Source organism: Pezoporus flaviventris, unplaced genomic scaffold, assembly GCF_033815535.1.
Source record: "Pezoporus flaviventris isolate CSIRO_AGI_PZ_B2104156 unplaced genomic scaffold, CSIRO_AGI_Pfla_v1 ptg000188l, whole genome shotgun sequence".
Lineage (NCBI taxonomy): Eukaryota > Metazoa > Chordata > Aves > Psittaciformes > Psittacidae > Pezoporus > Pezoporus flaviventris.
This window is the reverse complement of record NW_026892736.1, coordinates 3,265,601-3,287,880: the sequence shown is the minus strand read 5'-3', so window position 1 is coordinate 3,287,880 and position 22,280 is coordinate 3,265,601. Positions and strand designations below refer to the sequence as shown.

At 66.8% G+C, this 22,280-nt stretch overlaps 3 protein-coding genes across 3 annotated transcripts; 1 reads left to right on the top strand and 2 right to left on the bottom strand.

The window, feature by feature from the left end:
• Nucleotides 1-24: 24 nt before the first annotated feature.
• WBP1 (WW domain binding protein 1) lies at nucleotides 25-1,889 on the bottom strand. The gene is made up of 4 exons (XM_061441029.1): nucleotides 1,783-1,889; nucleotides 1,609-1,711; nucleotides 1,369-1,530; nucleotides 25-756 (listed from the first exon to the last, which is right to left on the bottom strand). Exons 1-4 carry the CDS (start codon nucleotides 1,843-1,845, stop codon nucleotides 194-196), a joined length of 891 nt encoding a protein of 296 aa, XP_061297013.1. The 5' UTR covers nucleotides 1,846-1,889; the 3' UTR covers nucleotides 25-193.
• An 860-nt stretch (nucleotides 1,890-2,749) lies between these two features.
• INO80B (INO80 complex subunit B) lies at nucleotides 2,750-4,216 on the bottom strand. Its single transcript, XM_061441028.1, has 5 exons — nucleotides 4,112-4,216; nucleotides 3,835-4,024; nucleotides 3,632-3,750; nucleotides 3,346-3,527; nucleotides 2,750-3,234 (listed from the first exon to the last, which is right to left on the bottom strand). Exons 1-5 carry the CDS (start codon nucleotides 4,155-4,157, stop codon nucleotides 2,767-2,769), a joined length of 1,005 nt encoding a protein of 334 aa, XP_061297012.1. The 5' UTR covers nucleotides 4,158-4,216; the 3' UTR covers nucleotides 2,750-2,766.
• A 4,077-nt stretch (nucleotides 4,217-8,293) lies between these two features.
• Nucleotides 8,294-22,086, top strand: RTKN (rhotekin). Its single transcript, XM_061441066.1, has 12 exons — nucleotides 8,294-8,649; nucleotides 11,240-11,427; nucleotides 12,585-12,646; nucleotides 12,888-12,941; nucleotides 13,010-13,127; nucleotides 14,734-14,925; nucleotides 17,008-17,102; nucleotides 18,256-18,362; nucleotides 19,193-19,273; nucleotides 19,703-19,868; nucleotides 20,923-21,027; nucleotides 21,893-22,086. The coding sequence occupies exons 1-12, from the start codon at nucleotides 8,503-8,505 to the stop codon at nucleotides 22,084-22,086; spliced, it is 1,509 nt and encodes a 502-aa protein (XP_061297050.1). The 5' UTR covers nucleotides 8,294-8,502.
• Nucleotides 22,087-22,280: the final 194 nt, after the last annotated feature.

The window sequence follows — 22,280 nt, the reverse complement described above, 5'->3', positions numbered from 1 at the left end:
CTCTTTAATGGCGACACAATGGTACGGACGTGACCGCCCCCCCCCCCTCCGCCATGGGCAGCAGTTCGGGCTCAGTGGGTGCTGGGGGGGGCTGATGGGGCGAGGGTTCTCCCCGGGGGCTCCACAGGAGAGTCCAGACCCCGGGAACGCTGCCCTGTGCCGGGGGGAGCCATGGGGCAGCACCAGGGCAGGCTCAGATGGGTAGCACTGGGGAGCTGGGCCCATCACTGCAGGGGGGCGGGGGGGTGGTGCCGGCCTTGCCCAGCAGACGGGAGCCTTCACCCTCTTCCTCCTCCTCCTGGCACCGTCCCACCTCGATGCCGGAGTCCCCAGTAAGGCGCCGGTGCCGGAAGTGCTCCCCGGTGCCGCTGGTGCCAGTGCCCTCGTCCCATGGCGCGGCACCTTCCTCCTCCTCGCCCTCCTCGATGTCAGAGCAGGGCTGCGCGTCCGCCTCACACAAGTCCGTGGTGGAGGAGAAGAGGCCGTGGAGCTGCGGCGGCTCCCAGCTGCCCACGGTGCTGGTGCTGCTGGTGCCGGCATCGTCACTGGGGGTGCTGGTGGCGTCCGTGGCTGGCGCCGACAGGGACGTGCTGCTGGGGGATGTGGCACAGCTTGAGCCGCAGGAGCAGCTGCTGCAGCGCTCGGAGCTGAGGCTGCTGCTGCGTGGCGCCAGCACCGGGCTGTACGGCGGCGGCGGGGACCTGGGGCCGTGTGCGACCTCCTCGTAGGCCGGCAGCTTGAAGGAGGCCAAGAGCCCTGCGTGGGGGAAGAGGGGAGGCTCCGGTCAGGGCAGGGCCTCCCCCGGGGTGTGGGTGCTGCTGGGACCGATCCTGGGAGGGGTGGAACTGGAATGGGGCCCTGGGGCAGAGGTGCGGGGACACAGCGGGGGATGCAGGGGACTGGTGGAGATACATAGGGGAGATGCAAGAGGGGAAGGCGGGGGGGTGAGGGTGGGGACTGGGATGCAGGGGCTGGGGTCGGACATGGGAGGAATGGGGGGAGAGGAGAATGTGGAGCACTGAGGGGATGCAAGAGGGATGTGAGGGGCTAGGGAAGGACAAGGGTTGTGGAGGGGGTGCAGGGTGAACACAGGGTGGATGTGGGGGAACACAGAGGGGATGTGGAAGGGCTGAAGGGGACGGATGAGGGATGACATGGGAGGGGATACAGGGGGCTGGGGGGGGCACAATGGAGGGGACCAAGAGGGGATGGAGAGGTCTGAGAAGGGCGTCGGGGGGATGCAGGGAATTGGGGAGGACAAGGGAGGAGGACCTGGGGTGCTGCAGGGAGGCAGCGGAGGGTGGGGGTCTGGGAGAGGGCTGCAGGAGGAGGATCCGGGGTGCTGCGGGGCCGGTGCCCGTCACTCACTGAGGTCCATCATGGAGGCAGGGTAGCTGCAGGCCCCGTGGTAGGCGATGAGGTTGATCTCGCGCTGCCGCTGCTGCTGCTGCAGGCGCAGCTTGGCGCGGCGGTGCCGGTAGGCGCAGCAGCAGCTCAGCAGGATCAGGATGGTCCAGAGCAACCAGAACCCTGCGGGGCGGAGCGCAGCGGGGTCAGCCGGGCCCCGGCCCGCCCCCCCCCCCAGCCCCGCTCCGGGCCCCCACTCACACCACAGCTCGTAGTAGTAGGTGCAGCAGCCGCTCTCCCCGCAGCAGTGCCCGCTCTCGCACACGTAGGGCCGGTTGTTCACGCCCGGGCAGTGCTCCCGCGCCTGCGGGCACAGACGCGCGGTCACGGCGGCCCCCGCCGCCGGCCCCGGCCCCCCGCCGCGCCCCGCGGTACCTGCGGCTGCTGCCGGCCCAGCAGCGCGGCCCAGCCCCCCGCGCCGCCGCCGGGCCGCTCCATGGCGCTCACAGCCCGCCCCCGGGCCCGGCCCCGGCCCCCGCCGCCCGCCGCCGCCGCCGCCCCCCCCCCGCCGCCGCCATCGCGCCCGCCGCCGCCGCCCGGGCCGCAGCCTCCGCCGCCGCCATCGCGCCCGGGCCCGAGCACCCGCCCGCAGCCGCCTCACCCTGACCAATCGGACGCCGCCTCGCCGCCCTCAGCCAATCGGCGCCGCCGCCGCCGCCCTGCCTCCGCCAATCGGGAGCCGTCTGCCCCACAGTCACGCCCAACAACAGAGACAAAGGGACTGAGCCCCGCCCCCTGACCGGATTGGCGGCCGCCGCAGCCAACCGCGCGCGGAGCCCCGCCCCTCGGCCGTAACTGACAACCGAGCTGGCCAATAGGAGCGCAGCCCCGGGGCTCGCCAACAAGCCCGCCCGCTAGGAGGTCCTTCGGGAGAGCCCTACCAATGCGCGACGCAAGCTAGTGATTGGCGCAGCTTCCAACCAATCAGCAACGCCGATATCTGCCTGGCGGGACCCCAGCCAATGGGAGGCACCGCAGAGCCCTCGCCGGTGCCCCGCCCGGGAGGGCTGTACCATAACGGGGGCGGTGGGGCAGAGGGAGCGGGCGGTACCACTGCGCAGGAACGGGGGAGGCCGGGCTGCCCCATTGTGTCCCGGGGGAGGGGCCGGGCTGTACCACCGCGCTCCGGCTGTGGGGGAGCTGCCCCGTTAAGGATATGGGGGAAAGCCGGGAGCCCCAGAGCGCTCCGGTGAGGAGGGGGATCCATCCCTGCCCCCATCCCGGTGGGTCCACACACGGCTCCTTCACCACCAACCTTTAATGAGCTCCGCGGGACCCGCCCCGGCACCCCCACCCCACCCCATTGCTCCCCATGTCCATAGCGGAGGCGCCGGTGCCTCCACTGCCGCCAGCACCGGGCTAAGCCGCGGCGTCCATGAGCTGGAGGTTGCGGCGGTAGCAGGCGAGGCTGCAGAGCGGGCGCCCGGAGCGCGAGCACGAGTACCGCTTCACATTGCCGCAGCCGGCGACGCTGCAGAGCACCGGGACTGGCGGCACGGCAGGCACCGATGCCGGCAGCAGCGGCAGCGCCATCCCCACCGGGAAGGACACGGTGATGCGGTCGGCAGCGTTGCGGTAGTGCACGACGGGGCACGGTGCCGGCCGTGCCCGGCGCTCCCGCAGCGTCTTCACCTTGGCCTTGCTGGTCTTGGTGAGGCGCTCGATGGTCTGGTTCTTGTTCTCCTCCGCCTTCTTGGCGGCCTGCAGGCGCCGCTTCCGCGCCCGCTCCTCCCGCTTCACCAGCATCTCCTCCGTCAGCTCCTTCGCCTTGTAGCCCATGGGCAACTCCAGCAGCGGCTGGCTCTGCTGCTTGTGCAGGAGCGCTTTCTGCAGGGCAGGAGGGCGCTGTCATCGCCAGGCCACAGCCCCACACCCCTTCTGGGGCTCCACATCTCACCCCAGTGACCAGCCCCACAGCCACACTGAGCCCCTCGGTACCTGCCGAGCCGTCAGCAGGGACTCATCCACCTCCTTCTTGAGCTCCCCGTTGTCGTCCAGCTCGCCCTTCTCCAGGGCATCGAGCCAGCGCTCCTCCTCCTCCTCCTCCTCCTCGCGCGCAGGGAAGCAGCTCTCGGGGTCCAGCTCCGGCAGGGGCGAGGGCTCCAGGTTGCTGTCCTCATCTGCGCCGGGATGGGGTCACCGGGGAGGGGAGGGCACCCAGCACCCTCCCTGCATCCAACCCAGCCAACTCCCCCTTCCCCTCCCCGCTGCCCCCGGGGCTCACCCAGCCAGGCCCGGTACTGCTCGATGGGCACCCCTTCCGCGGGCTCCTCGTCCTCATCCACCACCATCAGCGGCGAGGGCGAGCGCGGCGCCTCGGGCACCACCGTGAACGTGGGGACGCTGCGGGGGTGGGAACGACACACACACGGTGAGGCCGGGCCGGGCCGCGGGGTGGGAGCTGCGCCCGGCCGGGCCCCCCCTCACCTCTTGGTGCCCAGGATCTGCCCCCCCAGCTTGATCTTGAGCTTGAGCTGCGGCTTGGGCAGGGGCGGCGCGGGGGGACTCGGCCCCGCCGCCTCATGGTGGTGTTTCTTCTTGTGCTTCTTCTTGTGCTTCTTGTGCTTCTTCCTATGGGAGCCATGCCCGCCGCCCGCCTCGGCCTCCGCCCCGGCGCCTGCGGGGGGCACAGGGGTCAGCTCCGCCCCGGGACCCGCCACCGCCGGCCCGCGGCGCCCCCCCCCCCCCCCCCCCCGGCCCTCACCGTGCCCGCCGGCCTCCATCCTGCCCCGCCGCCAGGCCTTGCTCATCCGCCGCTGCCGCTGCCGCTGTCCCGCGGCTGGGGGAACCGATTGCGGACGGACCACTTCCGCCCGGAGATGGAGTTGTTGCAGTACAGGGGAGGCGCCGGACCGCCATCTTTGAAGTGGGCAAGTGAGCAACGGGGAGCTCTGTCGGGGCGGAAACAGGATCCGAGGGACAGAGGGCCCGGGCAGCGCCCCCATAGAGACGCGCGTGTGTGTGCGCGTGCAAGGGCGCGATGCCGGTGCACACCGTGCGCGCGCCCGGGCGGGACACACCGTGTACGAGCACGGCCCCGCAGCAGATCAGTGCCGGCTCCTTGCACACGGGTTAACGCGCACACACACACACACGTGGGTCCTGTCCTCTGTGCACACACGCGTGCACACACAACACATAGACACAGAACATATGGACACACCACACACGGACACACCACACACGGACACACAACACATGGACACACAGCACATGGACACACAACAACACATGGACACACAACACATGGACACACAACAACACATGGACACACAACAACACATGGACACACCACACACGGACACACAACACATAGACACAGAACATATGGACACACCACACACGGACACACCACACACGGACACACCACACACGGACACACAACACATGGACACACAGCACATGGACACACAGCACATGGACACACAACAACACATGGACACACCACACATGGACACACAACACATGGACACACAGCAACACATGGACACACAACAATACATGGACACACAACAACACATGGACACACCACACACGGACACACAACACATGGACACACAGCACATGGACACACAACAACACATGGACACACAACACATGGACACACAGCAACACATGGACACACAACAATACATGGACACACCACACACGGACACACAACACATGGACACACAGCACATGGACACACAACAACACATGGACACACAACACATGGACACACAACAACACATGGACACACAACAATACATGGACACACCACACACGGACACACCAGACATGGACACACCACACATGGACACACAACAACACATGGACACACAACACATGGACACACAACAACACATGGACACACAACAATACATGGACACACCACACACGGACACACCAGACACGGACACACCACACATGGACACACAACAACCCCCCTTGTGTCCCGGCAGCTGCTCCCGCACTGACTCGGGCCATTGTCCTGCCCGCACCACCCGGTGCCAGCTCCGATGCTCCCGATGCCTCCCGCCGTGTCCCGGCTCACTCTGGCCTCAGAGTCAAGGAGCCATCGGGTGGGACCCCCGGTACCGGCACCATGCTCTGCCAGGACGAGCGCACGGGGCTGACAGTGACCGACCCCCCGCAGGTACGGTACCGGCACCGCTACCGGCACGGCACCAACACCCACCCCGGTGCCCCTGCCCCGTCCCCCCGGCACCGGCCGCACTCGCCCTGCCCGTCGCGCCGCCGCCTCCGGCCCAGCCGGTGTTTCCCGCTGCACCACCCGGTTCTTGCCTTCGCCCCCGGCACCGGCACCGAGCCAGGGCGGCAAGGCAGGGACGGGACACGGGGGTGGGGGGGAAAGGGGGGGGCACGGGGGGAGCCCGGGGCCGGGGTTGGGGGGGTCTGGGAGTGTCCAGGACCGGGATGTGCCGGGGAGGGGGACCCTCTTGCACCGGGCACGTGGTCGGCACGAGGCGCCGGGGGTCCCAGTGTATCCGGGGGGGGGTTCTGGTGCATATTGAGGGGGGTCCAGTGCTCCCAGTACCGGCTGCACATGGTGGTGATGGGTTGGGGGGGGGGGCGGTGCACTTTGGGCGTCCCGGTTCACCCGGTACCGGCTGCACATGGGAGGGAGGTCCCGGTCCAACCGGAGGGGGAGGGGGGGGGACGGACGGACGAACGACGACACGGGACGGGACACGACAGCGCATCTGGGGGGGTCCTGGTGCATACTGAGGGGGTGCCTGGGTGCGCCTTGGGGGGGTCCCGCTGCTCTCTGCGGGCTCCCGGTGCCCCCGGTACGAGCAGCGCACGGAGGTGACGGCGGCCCCCGTGCATTCGTGGGTCCGGCTGCTCCCGGGGGGGCCTCGCTCTCTCTCTGTCCCGGTGCCGCGGGCGGGGCCGGTGCCGGGAGGGGAGGGACGGGAACGGCGGGGGGGGGCGGTCCGGGGGCGGTCGCGCGCCGCCTTCCTGTGCGCGCGGCGGAGCTGGAGCGCGAGCGGCGGAAGGTACCGGGAGCGGGGGGGGGGGGCTGCGAGCACCGGGGCGGCGGGGGGGGAGGGGGGGAGACGGGACCCGGATCGGGACCGGGACTGGGACCCCACGCACCCCTCGGTGCTTCGGCCCCGGCTCGGTCCCGGCTCCCCCCCCCCCCGGCCCGTCCTGAGCCCGAACCCGCACCGCGATCGCTGCCCCCGTGTCCCTGAGCCCCTCATTCAGCCCCCGTCCCCCTCCCGCACCCCGAACCTTGCTCAGCCCCGCAGCCCTTGTCCCGCCCCCTGCTCCTCACCTCCTGCACCCCAAACCCCGCACCCCGACCCAGCACCCTGCCCTCTCCCCATTCTCCAGCCCCAGCACCCCTTATCCCCCCCCCGCATCCCAAACCCTGCACCCCAACCCCAGCGCCCCTTCTCCCCCTGTACCCTGCACCCCGTCCCATGCCCTGCCGCCTGTCCTGTCCCCGGCACCCATCCTGACCCTGCCCCCCATCTCCCGCACACTTTCTCCTGTTTCCCATCCCCTGCACCCCACTTTCTGCACCCCTTATTCCCCTCTTGCACCCAATCCTAGCCCCTGCACCCATCACACGCACCTCAAACCCTGCACCCCAACTCCTGCACCCCTTCTCCACCCTGGCCTGCGGGCCCTGTGCCCCATCTTGTCCCCAGCACCCCTTATCCCCCATGCATCCCAGCCCAGCACCCCATTCTGACCCTGAACCCTGCACCTTGATCCCGGCACCCCTCATCCCTTCCCTGCACCCCAAACCTTGTCCCCTGCACCCCAACTTCTGCACCCCATCTCATCCCTGCACTCCATCTTGTTCTTTGCACCCCAACTCCTGCATCCTATCCCCTGCACCCATCCTGACCCTTCATCCCAACACAGCACCCCTTATCCCCCCTTGCACCCAAAGCCCTGCACCCTATCCTGACCCTACACCGTGATCCCAGCACCCTTTACGCCTTCCCTGCACCTTAAACCTTGTCCCACTGCCCTGCACCACTTCTCCTACCCCCCCACCCCATATTGTCCCCCGCACCCCAACCTCAGCACCCTCTATCACATCCCCGCACCCCATCCAGTCCCCTGCACCCCAAACCCTGCACCCAACCCCTGCACCCTCTCTTGACCATGTACCCCCACCCCAGCACCCTTTAGTCCCCCCTGCACCTGAAGCCCAGAACTCCTGTGCCTGCACCCATCCTGCACCTCAGCTCCTGCACCCCATCTCAGCACCCCTTATCCCATCCCTGCACCCCAAACCCTGCACCCAAACTCCTATCCCTGCGCATCTTGTCCCCTGCTCCCCAACTCCTGCACCCCTTCTCCTGACCCTGCACCCTGATCCCAGCACCATTATGTCCTCCCTGCACCCCAACCCAGACCTTGTCCCCGCACCCCAACCTCAGCACCCCTTATCCCATTCCCTACACCCCTTCTTCAATCCCTGCACCCAACTCCTGTCCCCATCCCTGGCACCCCTTATTCCACCCCTGCACCCCTTCTCCTGTCCCTTCACCCTCCTTTGTCTCCTGTACCCCATCTTCTATCTCTATCCCCATCCCTTGCACCCATCCTGACCCTGCACCCGGACCCCAGCACCCCTTATCCCCTCTGCACCCCATCCCCAGCACCCTAAACGGGGCACCCCTTATCCCACCCCTGCACCCATCCAGTCCCCTCCACCCCAAACCCTGCACCCAATCCCCTCTCCCCTGAGCTCCATCCCTGCATCCTTCTCCTACCCCTGCACCCCCATTCCTGTCCCCATCCTGACCCTGCTCCCCCCCATCCCCTTGTCCCCTCTTCCCAGCCCCCCCCTTATCGTCGTCCCCCTTTATCCCCCTCCATCCCCCCCTTATCCCCCCCATTCCCATCCCGCCCCCGCTGCCCTTTCCCGCACAGTGCCCGGTTGTTCCCGGTTGTTCCCGGTTGTTCCCGGGAGGAGGCGGCTCTGGGGGGGGGGGGTGCCCTGTCCCCATTCCAGAGGTGACAAAAGAGCCTTTTTCCTCCCTATAGCTCCTTGTGTGTGGGGGGGAGGTTTGCCCCAAATCCCATTCCCGACAAGCACTGGATCGTCCCTTGGGAATTGGGGGGTGAATGTGGGATCCAGCCCCCCCCAGACTAAACGGGGGGATCCCGATGGAGGGAGAGGGGAGGGGGCCGCGCTTCCCGATGCGGGAGAAGCTGCAGATCCTGGAGGACCTCAACATGCTTTATATCCGGCAGATGGCCATGAGCCTCCAGGTAGGAATTCCCCCCCCCTTTATCCCTCATCCCACTTTCAGGACCCCACCAGGATCCCCCTGGACCCCCGGACGTCGGGAAACCCGGGGTCCGGGGGTCCAGAGGGGTCCTGGGGGGTCCCATGGAATGGGTCTTCCCCCCACTGTCTATGGGGAGCATCCCCCCATAGCACATCCCATGGGATGGGGAGGGTTCTGATTCACACACACACACACCCCCGCCCCATAAACTCCTGTTGGTGGGGTATTGGTAACAATTGGTGATGTTACTCTATGGGGGGTGCAGGGGGCATAAGGGGGGTGCAGGAAGAAAGTGGGGTGCGGGGAGCAAAAGGGGGTGCAGACAGGACAAGGGGAGTGTAGGGAGCATAAGGGGGGTGCAGGAAGAAAGTGGGGTGTGGGGAGCAAAAGGGGGTGCAGACAGGACAAGGGGGGTGGAGGGGGCACAAAGGGGGTGGAGGGGGCACAAAGGGGGTGCAGGCAGCACAAGGGGGGCTCAGGCTGGTGCTGGTGGTGAGTTGTGGGGCTGGATAAAGGGAGGGGGGAATTGGGGGGTTTGGGGGCATGTGGTAAATATGTGGGGTGGGGGGTCCCTGTGGGGCACAGGGTGTATCTATGGGGCACGGGACACATCTGTGGTGTTCACGGTGTATCCGTGGGGCATGTTGTTCCGCCGTGGGGTGCATGATGTGTCTGCGGGGCACATGGCTCCTCTGTGGAGTTCTTGTGGGGTGCGTGGCACATCCGTGGGGCGTCTGTGGGGTGCGTGATGTGCCCGTAGGGCACCTGGGTATCTGTGAGGCACATGGTTGCCTCGTGGGGTACACGCCGTATCTGTGGGGCACGTGGTTCCTCTGTGGGGCACAGGAAGCCTCTATGGGGCTCGCAGCACAGCCGTGGGGTGCATGGTTCCCCCGTGGGGTACGTGGTGTCTCTGGGGAGGTGACTCCCCTGTGGGGCATGTGGCACATCAGTGGAGCCGTTGTGTCTCTGTGGGCTGCGTGGCCCATCCATGGGGCACCCGGTGTCCCCATCCCAGTGTTCCCCATCCATCCCAGTATCCCATCCCGGTGCCCATTCCACTGTCCTGTGCCAGTTCCGCTGCCATCCTTGTCCCCTGCCCTGTCCCATCTCGGTGCCCGCTCTCCCTGTCGCGATGTCCCGCAGGACGTGGATGCGCAGTGGTCCCTGTCCTATCCCCGTCTCTATCCCTCTCTGTCCCATCTCTGTCTCTATCCCTGTCCCACAGGAGGCGGAGGTGCGGTGGTACCCGTCTCTCTCCCGGTCTCTATCCTTGTTTCTCTCTCGGTCTCTAGCCCTCTCCCATCCCTGTCTCTGTCCCTATCTCTATCCCTCTTCCTGTACCTGTTTCTGTCCCTATCCCGGTCTCTATCCCGCAGCATGTGGAGTCGCGGCGGCGGCTGGAACCGGAGCTGCGGCTGCGGGACGGGGCGGTCCCTGCCTCTATCCCCGTCTCTGTCCTGTTCCCGGACTCTCTCCCGGTCTCTGTCCGTCTCTCTGCCATTCCCGGCCTCTGTCCCGCTCTGTCCCGGTCTCTGTCCCGGTCTCTGCCGTTCCCCGTCTCTGTCCCTGTCTCCATCCCGCTCTATCTCGGTCTCTGCCGCTCCCGGTCTCTGCTGCTGTCTCTATCCCATTCCCGGTCTCTCCCGGTTCCAGTTCCGGTCTCTGCCGTTCCCGGTCTCTGTCCCTGTCTCCATCCCGCTCTGTCCCGGTCCCTCTCCCGGTCTCTGCTGCTCCCGGTCTCCGTCCTTATCTCCGTCCCGCTCTATCGCGGTCTCTCTCCCGGTGTCTGTCCATCTCTCTGCCATTCCCGGTCTCTGTCTCTGTCTCCGTCCCGCTCTCTCCCGGTCTCTCTCCCGGTCTCTGCCGCTCCCGGTCTCTGTCGCTGTCTCTATCCCGTTCCCGGTCTCTGTCCCTGTCTCTGCCCCAGTCCCGGTCTCTGTCCCTGTCTCCGCCCCACTCCCGGTCCCAATCCCGGTCTCTGTCGCTGTCTCTATCCCGTTCCCGGTCCCATTCCCGGTCTCTCCCGGTCCCAGGTCCCGGTCTCTGTCGCTGTCTCTATCCCATTCCCGGTCTCTGTCCCTGTCTCTGCCCCAGTCCCGGTCTCTGTCCCTGTCTCCGCCCCACTCCCGGTCCCAATCCCGGTCTCTGTCGCTGTCTCTATCCCACTCCCGGTCTCTCCCGGTCCCAATCCCTGTCTCTGTCCCTGTCCCATTCCGGGTCTCTCCCGGTCCCATTCCCGGTCTCTGTCCCTGTCTCCGCCCCACTCCCGGTCCCATTCCGGGTCTCTCCCGGTCCCATTCCCGGTCTCTGTCCCTGTCTCCGCCCCACTCCCGGTCCCATTCCCGGTCTCTGTCGCTGTCTCTGTCCCACTCCCGGTCCCATTCCCGGTCTCTGTCCCTGCCCCACTCCCGGTCCCAATCCCTGTCTCTGTCCCTGTCCCATTCCCGGTCTCTCCCGGTCCCATTCCCGGTCTCTGCCGCTGTCTCTGCCCCACTCCCGGTCCCAATCCCTGTCTCTGCCGCTGTCTCCCCCCGCTCTCTGCCTCTCTCCCTGGCTCTGTCCCTCAGGACGCGGAGTCGCGGCGGCGCCTGGAGCGGGAGCTGCGGCTTCGGGACGGGGCGCGGCGGCTCCTGGGCGCCTGCAGCCGGCCCGAGCAGGCGCTGGGAGCGGCCAAGAGCCTCCTGCTCAGCTCCAGCCGCGTCCTGGCGCTCAGCGCCGAGCTCCAGCGCAGGAAACAGGCGCAGCTGAGGCCCGCGTGAGGCCCGCGGGATGGGGACGGGACGGGAACGGGATGGGGACAGCGGGAATGGGAATGGATGGGATGGGGACAGCGGGAATGGGGGCAGAGGGAGTGGGAACGGGATGGGGACAGCGGGAATGGGGGCAGAGGGAGTGGGAATGGGATGGGGACAGCGGGAATGGGAAGGGATGGGATGGGGACAGCGGGAACGGGGGCAGAGGGAATGGGATGGGGACAGCGGGAACGGGGGCAGAGGGAGTGGGAATGGGATGGGGACAGCGGGAATGGGAAGGGATGGGATGGGGACAGCGGGAACGGGGGCAGAGGGAGTGGGAACGGGATGGGGACAGCGGGAATGGGGGCAGAGGGAGTGGGAATGGGATGGGGACAGCGGGAATGGGAAGGGATGGGATGGGGACAGCGGGAACGGGGGCAGAGGGAATGGGATGGGGACAGCGGGAACGGGGGCAGAGGGAGTGGGAATGGGATGGGGACAGCGGGAATGGGAAGGGATGGGATGGGGACAGCGGGAACGGGGGCAGAGGGAATGGGATGGGGACAGCGGGAACGGGGGCAGAGGGAATGGGGGCAGAGGGAATGGGATGGGATAGGGACAATGGGAATGGGGGCAGTGGGAGTGGGAACGGGATAGGATGGGGACAGCGGGAATGGGATGGGATGGGGACAGTGGGAATGGGGGCAGAGGGATGGGGTAGAGATATGGCAGGGAATGGCTCCCAGGATGGGGATATGGGGACCAGGATGGGGGGACCAAGATATAGGGGGAAATGGGATAGGGAAACACACAGCGGGATGAAGGGGACAGGAATAATGGGGAAAATGGGATATAAGAGGGACTGAGATGTGGGGAGTGGGATGGAGGGGTACACACTGGGATGGGGGGAACAGGAATAGCGGGGGCAATGGGATATGGAGGGGACCAGGATATGGGCAGGGGGAATGGGATATGGACACACACCCACCAGGATAGAGTGGACAGGAATATGGAGACCAGGATAGGGGGGGCACTGGGATGGGGACACGAGGATGGGGACACTAGGAAGAGGACAAGGACAGGGGGAATAGGGAGGGACACTGGGAAGGGGGGACACTGGGATGGGGACACACACCGGGATAGGAACACCCCATCCCAGCTCCTGCTCTCCCCACAGCCCCTCAGCCACCGGCCCCTCGGATGAGCGCGTCCCGTGCCGCGGCACCGTCTGCCTCTCGGGTACGGGGGATCCCCCCAGGCCCCCATCCCCAAACCGGGGCACTCGGCTCCTGCCCCCTCCTTCTGAGGGTCCCCATTCCTCCCCCTGCATCCTTTTGGGGTCCCCTGCCTGTCCCTTGAGGTCCCCTGCCCCTCTTATCCCACCCCGGGTGTCTCTTGCACCACCCCCCCCCCGCCATGGAGGCTCTGGGGGTCAGAGCCCCCCTCAGCACCCCCATTCCCCCCCCCCCCCCCCCCCCAGACCTGCGCATCCCGCTGATGTGGAAGGACACGGAATACTTCGGGAACAAGGGAGGTGAGTGGGGGGGGGGCAGGGGAGCAGCGCGGCCCCCCCGGCCCCCGCTGAGCCCGGTGCCCCCCCAGAGCTGCACCGCTGCGCCGTGTTCTGCCTCCTGCAGCTGGGGGCCGAGATCCAGGACACCCCCCTGGTGCTGGTGGACCGGACCCTCACCGACATCTGCTTCGAGGGCGCCGTCCTCTTGTGAGTGGGGGGCACGGGGGGGACCCCACACCCATTGACCCCCTCCGATCCACCCCAGGAGTCCCCAGTCCCCCCCGTCCCACCATGAGGGTCCCCAGCACCCCCTGCATCCCCTTAGGGGGCCCCTGCCCTCCCCTTTTCTCTCCCCGGGGGGTTCTATGCCCCCCGTGCCCACCCATGTGGGGTCTGCTCCCCCCTTTATGTCCCCCAGGGGTGCCCTGTTCTCCCTCACCTCCCCTTGGGGGTCCCCTCCCCTCTCCTTTCCCCCCATGGGGGTCCCCAGTCCCCCCTGTCTGACCCTTTGGTGCGTCCCCTGCCCTCTCCTTATATCCCCCCCCAGGGGTCCTCTGCCCCCCCGTCTTCTCCTTAGGGGTCCCTTTCCTCCCCATGGGATCCACTGCCCCTCCTGGGGGTCCCCTGCCCTTCCCTTTCCCAACATGGGGTTCCCCTGACCCTTCCCTTTATCCCCCCCATGGGGTCTGCTGCCTTTCCCCTGCTCAGTCCCCCCTGCTACCCATGGGGGTTCCCTGCCCCCCCAGTGCCCCCCATGCTGTGGCTGGGGGGTGACCTTGGGTGTCCCTGCGTGGTTGGTGGGGCATGATGGGGGTCCCTGGGGATGTCCCTGGGGATGTCCTGGGGGTCTTGGGGGGTCCCTGGGGTCCTTGTGTGTCCCTGGGGGTCACTGGGGTCTCTGTGTGTCCATGCGTCCCTGTGTGTCCATGGGCTCCCTGTGCTCACCGGGCTCCCTGTGTGTCCATGGGGATGTCCATGCGGTCCCTGTGTGTCCATGGGCTCCCTGTGCTCACCGGCTCCCTGTGTGTCTATGGGGATGTCTGTGGGGTCCCTGTGTGTCCATGGGTCCCTGTGCTCACCGGCTCCCTGTGTGTCCATGGGTTCCTGTGTGTCCATGCTGTGTCCATGGGTCCCTGTGTGTCCATGCTGTGTCCATGGCTCCCTGTGTGTCCATGGGTTCCTGTGTGTCCATGGGTCCCAGTGTGTCCATGGGTCCCAGTGTGTCCATGGGTCCCTGTGTGTCCATGCTGTGTCCATGCTGTGTCCATAGGTCCTGGTGTGTCCATGCTGTGTCCATGGGCCCTGTGTGTCCATGCTGTGTCCATGGGTTCCTGTGTGTCCATGGGTCCCGGTGTGTCCATGCTGTGTCCATGGGTTCCTGTGTGTCCATGGGTCCTGGTGTGTCCATGCTGTGTCCATGCTGTGTCCATGGGTCCCTGTGTGTCCATGGTGTGTCCATGGGTTCCTGTGTGTCCATGGGTCCCGGTGTGTCCATGCTGTGTCCATGCTGTGTCCATGGGTCCCTGTGTGTCCATGGGTCCCGGTGTGTCCATGCTGTGTCCATGGGTTCCTGTGTGTCCATGGGTCCCTGTGTGTCCATGGGTCCCTGTGTGTCCATGCTGTGTCCATGGGTCCCGGTGTGTCCATGGGTCCCGGTGTGTCCATGCTGTGTCCATGGGTCCCGGTGTGTCCATGGGTCCCGGTGTGTCCATGCTGTGTCCATGGGTCCCTGTGTGTCCATGGGTCCCGGTGTGTCCATGCTGTGTCCATGGCTCCCTGTGCTCACCGGCTCCCCGTGTCGCTGTTGCCGCAGCCCGGACGCGGGCCCTGACTTCGAGCTGCGCTTGGAGCTGTACGGGGCGGCGCTGGGGGGGTGCCCCCCCCGCAGCCTGGCCACGCGGCTCAGCACCTCCCTGGGCCGCTCGGCCGGGCGCCGCCTGCGCGGGCACTTGGAGGGGGGCGACGGCGACGGGGGCGCGGCCCCGCTACTGCCCCACGGCGCCCCGTGAGTACCTGAGCCCTGGGAGACCCCCCCGGACCGCCCCCACCCCTGTGTGCCCCCTGTGTGCCCCCTGTGCCCCCTGTGTGCCCCCTGTGTGCCCCCTCTGTGCCCCCTGTGTGCCCCTGTGTGCCCCTGTGTGCCCATTGTGTGCCCCTGTGTGCCCATTGTGTGCCCCTGTGTGCCCATTGTGTGCCCCTGTGTGCCCCCTGTGTGCCCCTGTGTGCCCCTGTGTGCCCCTGTGTGCCCCCTGTGTGCCCCTGTGTGCCCATTGTGTGCCCCTGTGTGCCCCCTGTGTGCCCCTGTGTGCCCATTGTGTGCCCCTGTGTGCCCCCTGTGTGCCCCTGTGTGCCCATTGTGTGCCACCTGTGTGCCCCTGTGTGCCCCTGTGTGCCCATTGTGTGCCCATTGTGTGCCCATTGTGTGCCCATTGTGTGCCCCCTGTGTGCCCCCTGTGTGCCCATTGTGTGCCCATTGTGTGCCCATTGTGTGCCCATTGTGTGCCCCTGTGTGCCCCCTGTGTGCCCCTGTGTGCCCCTGTGTGCCCATTGTGTGCCCATTGTGTGCCCCTGTGTGCCCCTGTGTGCCCCCTGTGTGCCCATTGTGTGCCCCTGTGTGCCCATTGTGTGCCCCTGTGTGCCCATTGTGTGCCCATTGTGTGCCCCTGTGTGCCCCTGTGTGCCCATTGTGTGCCCCTGTGTGCCCCTGTGTGCCCCCTGTGTGCCCCTGTGTGCCCATTGTGTGCCCATTGTGTGCCCCTGTGTGCCCCTGTGTGCCCCTGTGTGCCCATTGTGTGCCCATTGTGTGCCCCTGTGTGCCCATTGTGTGCCCCTGTGTGCCCCTGTGTGCCCCCTGTGTGCCCCTGTGTGCCCCCTGTGTGCCCATTGTGTGCCCATTGTGTGCCCCTGTGTGCCCCCTGTGTGCCCCTGTGTGCCCCCTGTGTGCCCATTGTGTGCCCATTGTGTGCCCCTGTGTGCCCCTGTGTGCCCCCTGTGTGCCCCTGTGTGCCCCCTGTGTGCCCCTGTGTGCCCCCTGTGTGCCCCTGTGTGCCCCTGTGTGCCCCCTGTGTGCCCCTGTGTGCCCCTGTGTGCCCATTGTGTGCCCCCTGTGTGCCCCTGTGTGCCCCCTGTGTGCCCCCTGTGTGCCCCCTGTGTGCCCCTGTGTGCCCCCTGTGTGCCCATTGTGTGCCCCCTGTGTGCCCCCTGTGTGCCCATTGTGTGCCCCCTGTGTGCCCCTGTGTGCCCATTGTGTGCCCCTGTGTGCCCCCTGTGTGCCCCCTGTGTGCCCCCTGTGTGCCCCCTGTGTGCCCATTGTGTGCCCCCTGTGTGCCCCTGTGTGCCCATTGTGTGCCCCTGTGTGCCCCCTGTGTGCCCCCTGTGTGCCCCTGTGTGCCCATTGTGTGCCCATTGTGTGCCCCTGTGTGCCCATTGTGTGCCCCTGTGTGCCCCTGTGTGCCCCTGTGTGCCCCCTGTGTGCCCCTGTGTGCCCCCTGTGTGCCCCCTGTGTGCCCCTGTGTGCCCCTGTGTGCCCCCTGTGTGCCCCTGTGTGCCCATTGTGTGCCCCTGTGTGCCCCCTGTGTGCCCATTGTGTGCCCCCTGTGTGCCCCTGTGTGCCCCTGTGTGCCCCTGTGTGCCCCCTGTGTGCCCCTGTGTGCCCATTGTGTGCCCCCTGTGTGCCCCCTGTGTGCCCCCTGTGTGCCCATTGTGTGCCCCTGTGTGCCCCCTGTGTGCCCCCTGTGTGCCCCTGTGTGCCCCCTGTGTGCCCCTGTGTGCCCCTGTGTGCCCCTGTGTGCCCATTGTGTGCCCCCTGTGTGCCCCCTGTGTGCCCCCTGTGTGCCCATTGTGTGCCCCTGTGTGCCCATTGTGTGCCCCTGTGTGCCCCTGTGTGCCCCTGTGTGCCCATTGTGTGCCCCCTGTGTGCCCCCTGTGTGCCCCTGTGTGCCCCCTGTGTGCCCCTGTGTGCCCCTGTGTGCCCCCTGTGTGCCCCTGTGTGCCCCCTGTGTACCCCCTGTGTGCCCATTGTGTGCCCATTGTGTACCCCCTGTGTACCCCCCCGGACCCCCGCATGACCCCTGTGCTCCCCCCGCAGGGGTCCCCGGTTCCAGCTCCTGGCTCACGCGGTGCTGTCCCTGGCCGAGGTGCAGGATGGGTTCCGCACCCACGACCTCAGCATCGCCTCCAACGGTGAGCGCGCGGTGAGGGACAGAGCAGCACAGAGCAGCACTGCACTGCACAGCACTGCATCGCACTGCACTACATAGAACTGCACAGCACTGCACTGCACTACATAGCATAGCACTGCACTGCACAGCACTGCGTCGAACTGAACTGCACAGCACTGCAGAGCACAGCTGCAGAGCACTGCAGAGCACTGCACATCGCAACACTGAACTGCATACACTGCACAGCATTGAACTGCACTGCACAACACTGCACAGCATTGAACTGCACTGTATAGCACTGCGCTGCACAGCACAGCACTGCACAGCACAGCACTGCATAACACAGCACAGAACAGCCCAGCATGGCACAGCACTGCACAGCCCAGCACTGCACAGCCCAGCACTGCACAGCACAGCACAGCACAGCACTGCACAGCCCTGCACAGCCTGGCAGGGCACAGCACAGCACAGCACAGCACTGCACAGCACTGCACAGCCCGGCAGGGCACAGCACAGCACAGCACTACACAGCACAGCACAGCACTGCACAGGCCGGCAGGGCACAGCACAGCACAGCACTGCACAGCACTGCATAGCACAGCGCAGCACTGCATAGCACTGCACAGCCCAGCAGGGCACAGCACTGCACAGCACTGCATAGCACAGCACAGCACTGCATAGCACTGCACAGCCCGGCAGGGCACAGCACAGCACTGCACAGCACAACACAGCACTGCACAGCACTGCACAGCCCGGCAGAGCACAGCACAGCACTGCGCAGCACTGCACAGCACAGCGCAGCACTGCACAGCACTGCACAGCACAGCACAGCACAGCACTGCACAGCACAGCACTGCACAGCACAGCACTGCACAGCACAGCACTGCGCAGCACTGCACAGCACAGCACAGCACAGCACTGCACAGCACAGCACTGCACAGCACAGCACAGCACAGCACAGCATGGCAGGGTGTGACAGGGCAGGGCACAGTGTGGCGCCACCGGTGGGTGCGGGCAGGGTGTCCGTGGGTGCTGGTGGGTCCCGGCGGTTTCCCAGTGTCCGCGTCCCGCTGGGTGCCGATGTCCCCGTGTCCGGTTGTCCCGGAGGGCTTCCCCTTGGGTCCCGGTGGGTGCCGGTGCGCGGTGCCCGTTCCCCGCTAACGCGTGCCCCGCAGAGGACAGCCCGTGCCTGGTCCCGCTCTACGGCAGCGTCTGCTGCCGCCTCACGGCGCAGCCCCGGTGCATGGCCCGGCCCGGGAGCAGCGGTACCCTGCGGCTGGAGGTGAGCGGGGAGCGGCGGGGGGACAGGGACCGGGGTGGGGATGGGGTGCGGTGGGGGGGGGACAGGGATGAGATGGGGATGGGGTGGGAACACGGATGGGGATGGGGACGGGTGGGATGGGGACGGAGGGGGACAGGGGTGAGATGTGGATGGGGTGGGGATGGAGACGGGTGGGATGGGGACAGGGATGAGATGGGGATGGGGTGGGAACACGGATGGGGATGGGGACGGGTGGGATGGGGACGGAGGGGGACAGGGGTGAGATGTGGATGGGGTGGGGATGGGGACGGGGGGGGGGGGGACAGGGATGAGATGGGGATGGGGACGGGTGGGGGGGCGACAGGGATGAGATGAGGATGGGGTGGGAACACGGATGGGGATGGGGACGGGTGGGATGGGGACGCGGGGATACGGATGGGGATGGGAGTTGGGGGTGGGATGGGATCAGGGACAAGAATGGGATGGGGACGGGGGGGGACAGGGGTGAGATGTGGATGGGATGGGGATGGGGACGGGTTGGATGGGGACACGGGGATACGGATGGGGATGGGAGCTGGGGGTGGGATGGGGTCAGGGACAAGAATGGGATGGGGACGGGGGGGGACCTGCGCAGGGGTGAGGTTGAGGATGGGGACCGGAAGGGGATGGGTTTGGGATGGGGACACGGAGGAGGACGCTGGGTTGGTGCCGGTGGCTCCGGGCGGTGGGGACGGAGCCCGGGGGTCCCCGTGGGGAGCAGCAGCGCTGGGAGGACCCCGGTGCCCCCCGGTGCTGAGGGCGCGGGGGCCGCGGCGCAGCCGGGCGGGAGGCGCCTGTTCTGCGTCCTGCAGGGCACGGAGCTGCGCTGCCACCAGCACCCGGGGCAGCCCCAGCGCGGCGCCGAGCCCGAGCTCATCATCGCCGTCAACAAGGTGCGGGCCGGGGGGGCTGGGGGGTTTTTGGGGTGCTTGGGGGTCATTGAGGGGGATGGAGGGTCCCTGGGGTTCCTTGGGATTGCTTTGGGCGTTCGGGGTTTATTGGGGGTCCTTTGGGGTCTCGGGGTCCTTGGGGGTCTCTGGGGGTCCCTGAGGTTCCTTGGCGTCCTTTGGGTTTCCTTGGGAGCTTTAGGAGATATGAAGGTTCCTTGGAGGACTCGGGGGTCCCCGGGGTTCCTTGAGATTCCTTTGGGTGTTTGGGGTTTCTTAAGCGTCCTTTGGGGTCTTGGGGTTCCTTGGAGGTCTCTGGGGGTCCCTGGGTTCCTCCGGGGGTCCCTGGGCTCTTCTGGGGGTCCCTGGGTTCCCCTCCGGGGGTCCCTGGCGCCCCTTTGGTCCCGGTGTCCCTGTTCTGAGGCGGTGCCGCAGGAGACGCGGGTGCGGGCGCTGGAGCGGGGGGCTCAGGGGCTGCCCCTGGCCTTGGCCGTCACCAACCGGCTTGGGGGGGAGGACGTGACCCACACGCTGGTGGCCGAGAGCGCGGCCGAGGCGCAGCGCTGGATGGAGGCCTTCAGCCAGCACTTCTATGACATCAGTGAGCACGGGGGCCCGGGCAGAGCGGGGCCCGTCCCAGCGGGACCCCACTGCTCCCCATTGGGAGCCCTGCGCCAGCAGAGCCCCATCCCGGCACGGCCCTGGCCATGCCTTGACCTCAACACACAGGATCCACATCCCAGAGATATCCCCATCCCATTGAGACCCCATCCCATTGAGACCCCATCCCATTGAGACCCCATCCCATTGAGGTCCCATCCCATTGAGACCCCCATACCAGAGATATCCCCATCCCATTGAGGTCCCATCCCATTGAGACCCCATCCCATTGAGGTCCCATCCCATTGAGACCCCCATACCAGAGATATCCCCATCCCATTGAGGTCCCATCCCACTGAGGTCCCATCCCATTGAGGTCCCATCCCATTGAGACCCCTTCCCATTGAGACCCCATCCCATTGAGACCCCCATACCAGAGATATCCCCATCCCATTGAGATCCCATCCCATTGAGACCCGATCCCATTGAGACCCCCATACCAGAGATATCCCCATCGCATTGAGACCCCATCCCATTGAGACCCCTTCCCATTGAGACCCCTTCCCATTGAGACCCCATCCCATTGAGATCCCATCCTATTGAGACCCCATCCCATTGAGACCCCATCCCATTGAGATCCCATCCCATTGAGACCCGATCCCATTGAGACCCCCATACCAGAGATATCCCCATCGCATTGAGACCCCATCCCATTGAGACCCCTTCCCATTGAGACCCCTTCCCATTGAGACCCCATCCCATTGAGATCCCATCCTATTGAGACCCCATCCCATTGAGACCCCATCCCATTGAGATCCCATCCCATTGAGACCCCATCCCATTGTGATCCCATCCCGTTGAGACTCCATCCCATTGAGACCCCTTCCCATTGAGACCCCATCCCATTGAGATCCCATCCTATTGAGACCCCATCCCATTGAGACCCCATCCCATTGAGGTCCCATCCCATTGAGACCCCCGTCCCAACGTGATCCCACCCCAGTGACACCCCATGGTGTGACCCAGCCCATGCCCCATGGGGCTCTGTTGCGCAGGCTGCTGGCAGCAGTGCTGTGAGGAGCTGATGCGCATCGAGGTGCCGCAGCCGCGCCGGGCACCTGCAGTGCTGCCGCGCCAGGGCTCCCTCTACCATGAGCTGGGTGAGTGCAGGGCAGTGCACCGTAAACTGCCCCAGAGCCTGCCCCATAACCTGCCCCATAACTTGCCCCATGCCCTGCCCCATGCCCTGCTCCATAACCTGCCCCATAACCTGCCCCATAACTTGCCCCATGCCCTGCCCCATGCCCTGCTCCATAACCTGCCCCATAACCTGCCCCATAACTTGCCCCATGCCCTGCCCCATGCCCTGCTCCATAACCTGCCCCATAACCTGCCCCATAACTTGCCCCATGCCCTGCCCCATGCCCTGCTCCATAACCTGCCCCATAACTTGCCCCATGCCCTGCCCCATGCCCTGCTCCATAACCTGCCCCATAACCTGCCCCATAACTTGCCCCATGCCCTGCCCCATGCCCTGCTCCATAACCTGCCCCATGACTTGCCCCATAACCTGCCCCATAACTTGCCCCATAACCTGCCCCATGCCCTGCCCCACGGCTTGTGCATCCCTCTGCCCACCTCCTGCATCCCCCCGTGCCCCACATCATCCCCCCATGCCCTCAGCTCTTGGTGCCCCCCTCCACTGCTGCTGGATAAAGCCGGGGGGGGGATCCGGGCACTGCCCTCCCATTACAGCTGACAGGCAGGGGCTGTGGGGTGACACCACAGCACCCCAGGGGGGCCCGGCCGTGGGGTACAGCCTGGCCCCACAACCCAGGGGCCACGTCCCATCCTGGCTGTCCCAGCCACGGGAGTGTGGCTCCAGAGCACGGCCCGGCTATGGGGCAGGTCCCAGCCACCCACCCCCAGGGCACGGCCCGGCTATGGGGCACGTCCCGTGCCCCCATCTATGGGGCCGCCCCACGGCCCCCCCGGTGCTGCGCTGTGACCGGTGCCTTCCCGCAGCCCTGGACCCATCGGAGGACGCGGTGGCGGCGATGCTGGAGCCCGGGACCCCCCCTTGGCTCTCGCTCTTCGAGGGCCCCCCCCCGAGCTCCCCCCAGCCCCAGCGCGGGGGCAGCCCCGCCCCCCCCCCCCGGCCCCGGCCCCGCAGCCTCTCGCTGGACGCGCGGCTCAGCCCCCCCCAGAGCCGGGTGTGAGCCCCACAGCGGGGGGGGGAGGGGGAGAAACTGGAATCGGAGCCCCCCAGGCGGGGGGGGGAGGGGCTCTAAAGTTGGGGGGGGCCCAAACTGCGGGGGGAGGGGGGGGCCGGGGTCCCCCGGGGTGGGTGCTGCGGGTGCTCCCCCCCATTGCAGGGTGGGTGCTGGGTTCCCCCCATGGTGGGTGCTGCCCC

What these genes read in the sequence shown, in the direction of transcription:
- WBP1 (XM_061441029.1), bottom strand. Translation starts at nt 1,845, where the DNA reads ATGGAGCGGCCCGGCGGCGGCGCGGGGGGCTGGGCCGCGCTGCTGGGC. An exon ending in TGGGCCGGCAGCAGCCGCAG is followed by an intron (nt 1,712 to 1,782) that starts GTACCGCGGGGC and finishes CTGTGCCCGCAG; the next exon opens with GCGCGGGAGCACTGCCCGGG. An exon ending in TGCCTCCATGATGGACCTCA is followed by an intron (nt 757 to 1,368) that starts GTGAGTGACGGG and finishes TCCCCCACGCAG; the next exon opens with GGCTCTTGGCCTCCTTCAAG.
- INO80B (XM_061441028.1), bottom strand. Translation starts at nt 4,157, where the DNA reads ATGAGCAAGGCCTGGCGGCGGGGCAGGATGGAGGCCGGCGGGCACG. An exon ending in CAGATCCTGGGCACCAAGAG is followed by an intron (nt 3,751 to 3,834) that starts GTGAGGGGGGGC and finishes CCACCCCCGCAG; the next exon opens with CGTCCCCACGTTCACGGTGG. An exon ending in CCCTGCTGACGGCTCGGCAG is followed by an intron (nt 3,235 to 3,345) that starts GTACCGAGGGGC and finishes CCTGCCCTGCAG; the next exon opens with AAAGCGCTCCTGCACAAGCA.
- RTKN (XM_061441066.1), top strand. Translation starts at nt 8,503, where the DNA reads ATGTGGGATCCAGCCCCCCCCAGACTAAACGGGGGGATCCCGATGGAG. An exon ending in ATACTTCGGGAACAAGGGAG is followed by an intron (nt 12,942 to 13,009) that starts GTGAGTGGGGGG and finishes GTGCCCCCCCAG; the next exon opens with AGCTGCACCGCTGCGCCGTG. An exon ending in TTCGAGGGCGCCGTCCTCTT is followed by an intron (nt 13,128 to 14,733) that starts GTGAGTGGGGGG and finishes CTGTTGCCGCAG; the next exon opens with CCCGGACGCGGGCCCTGACT.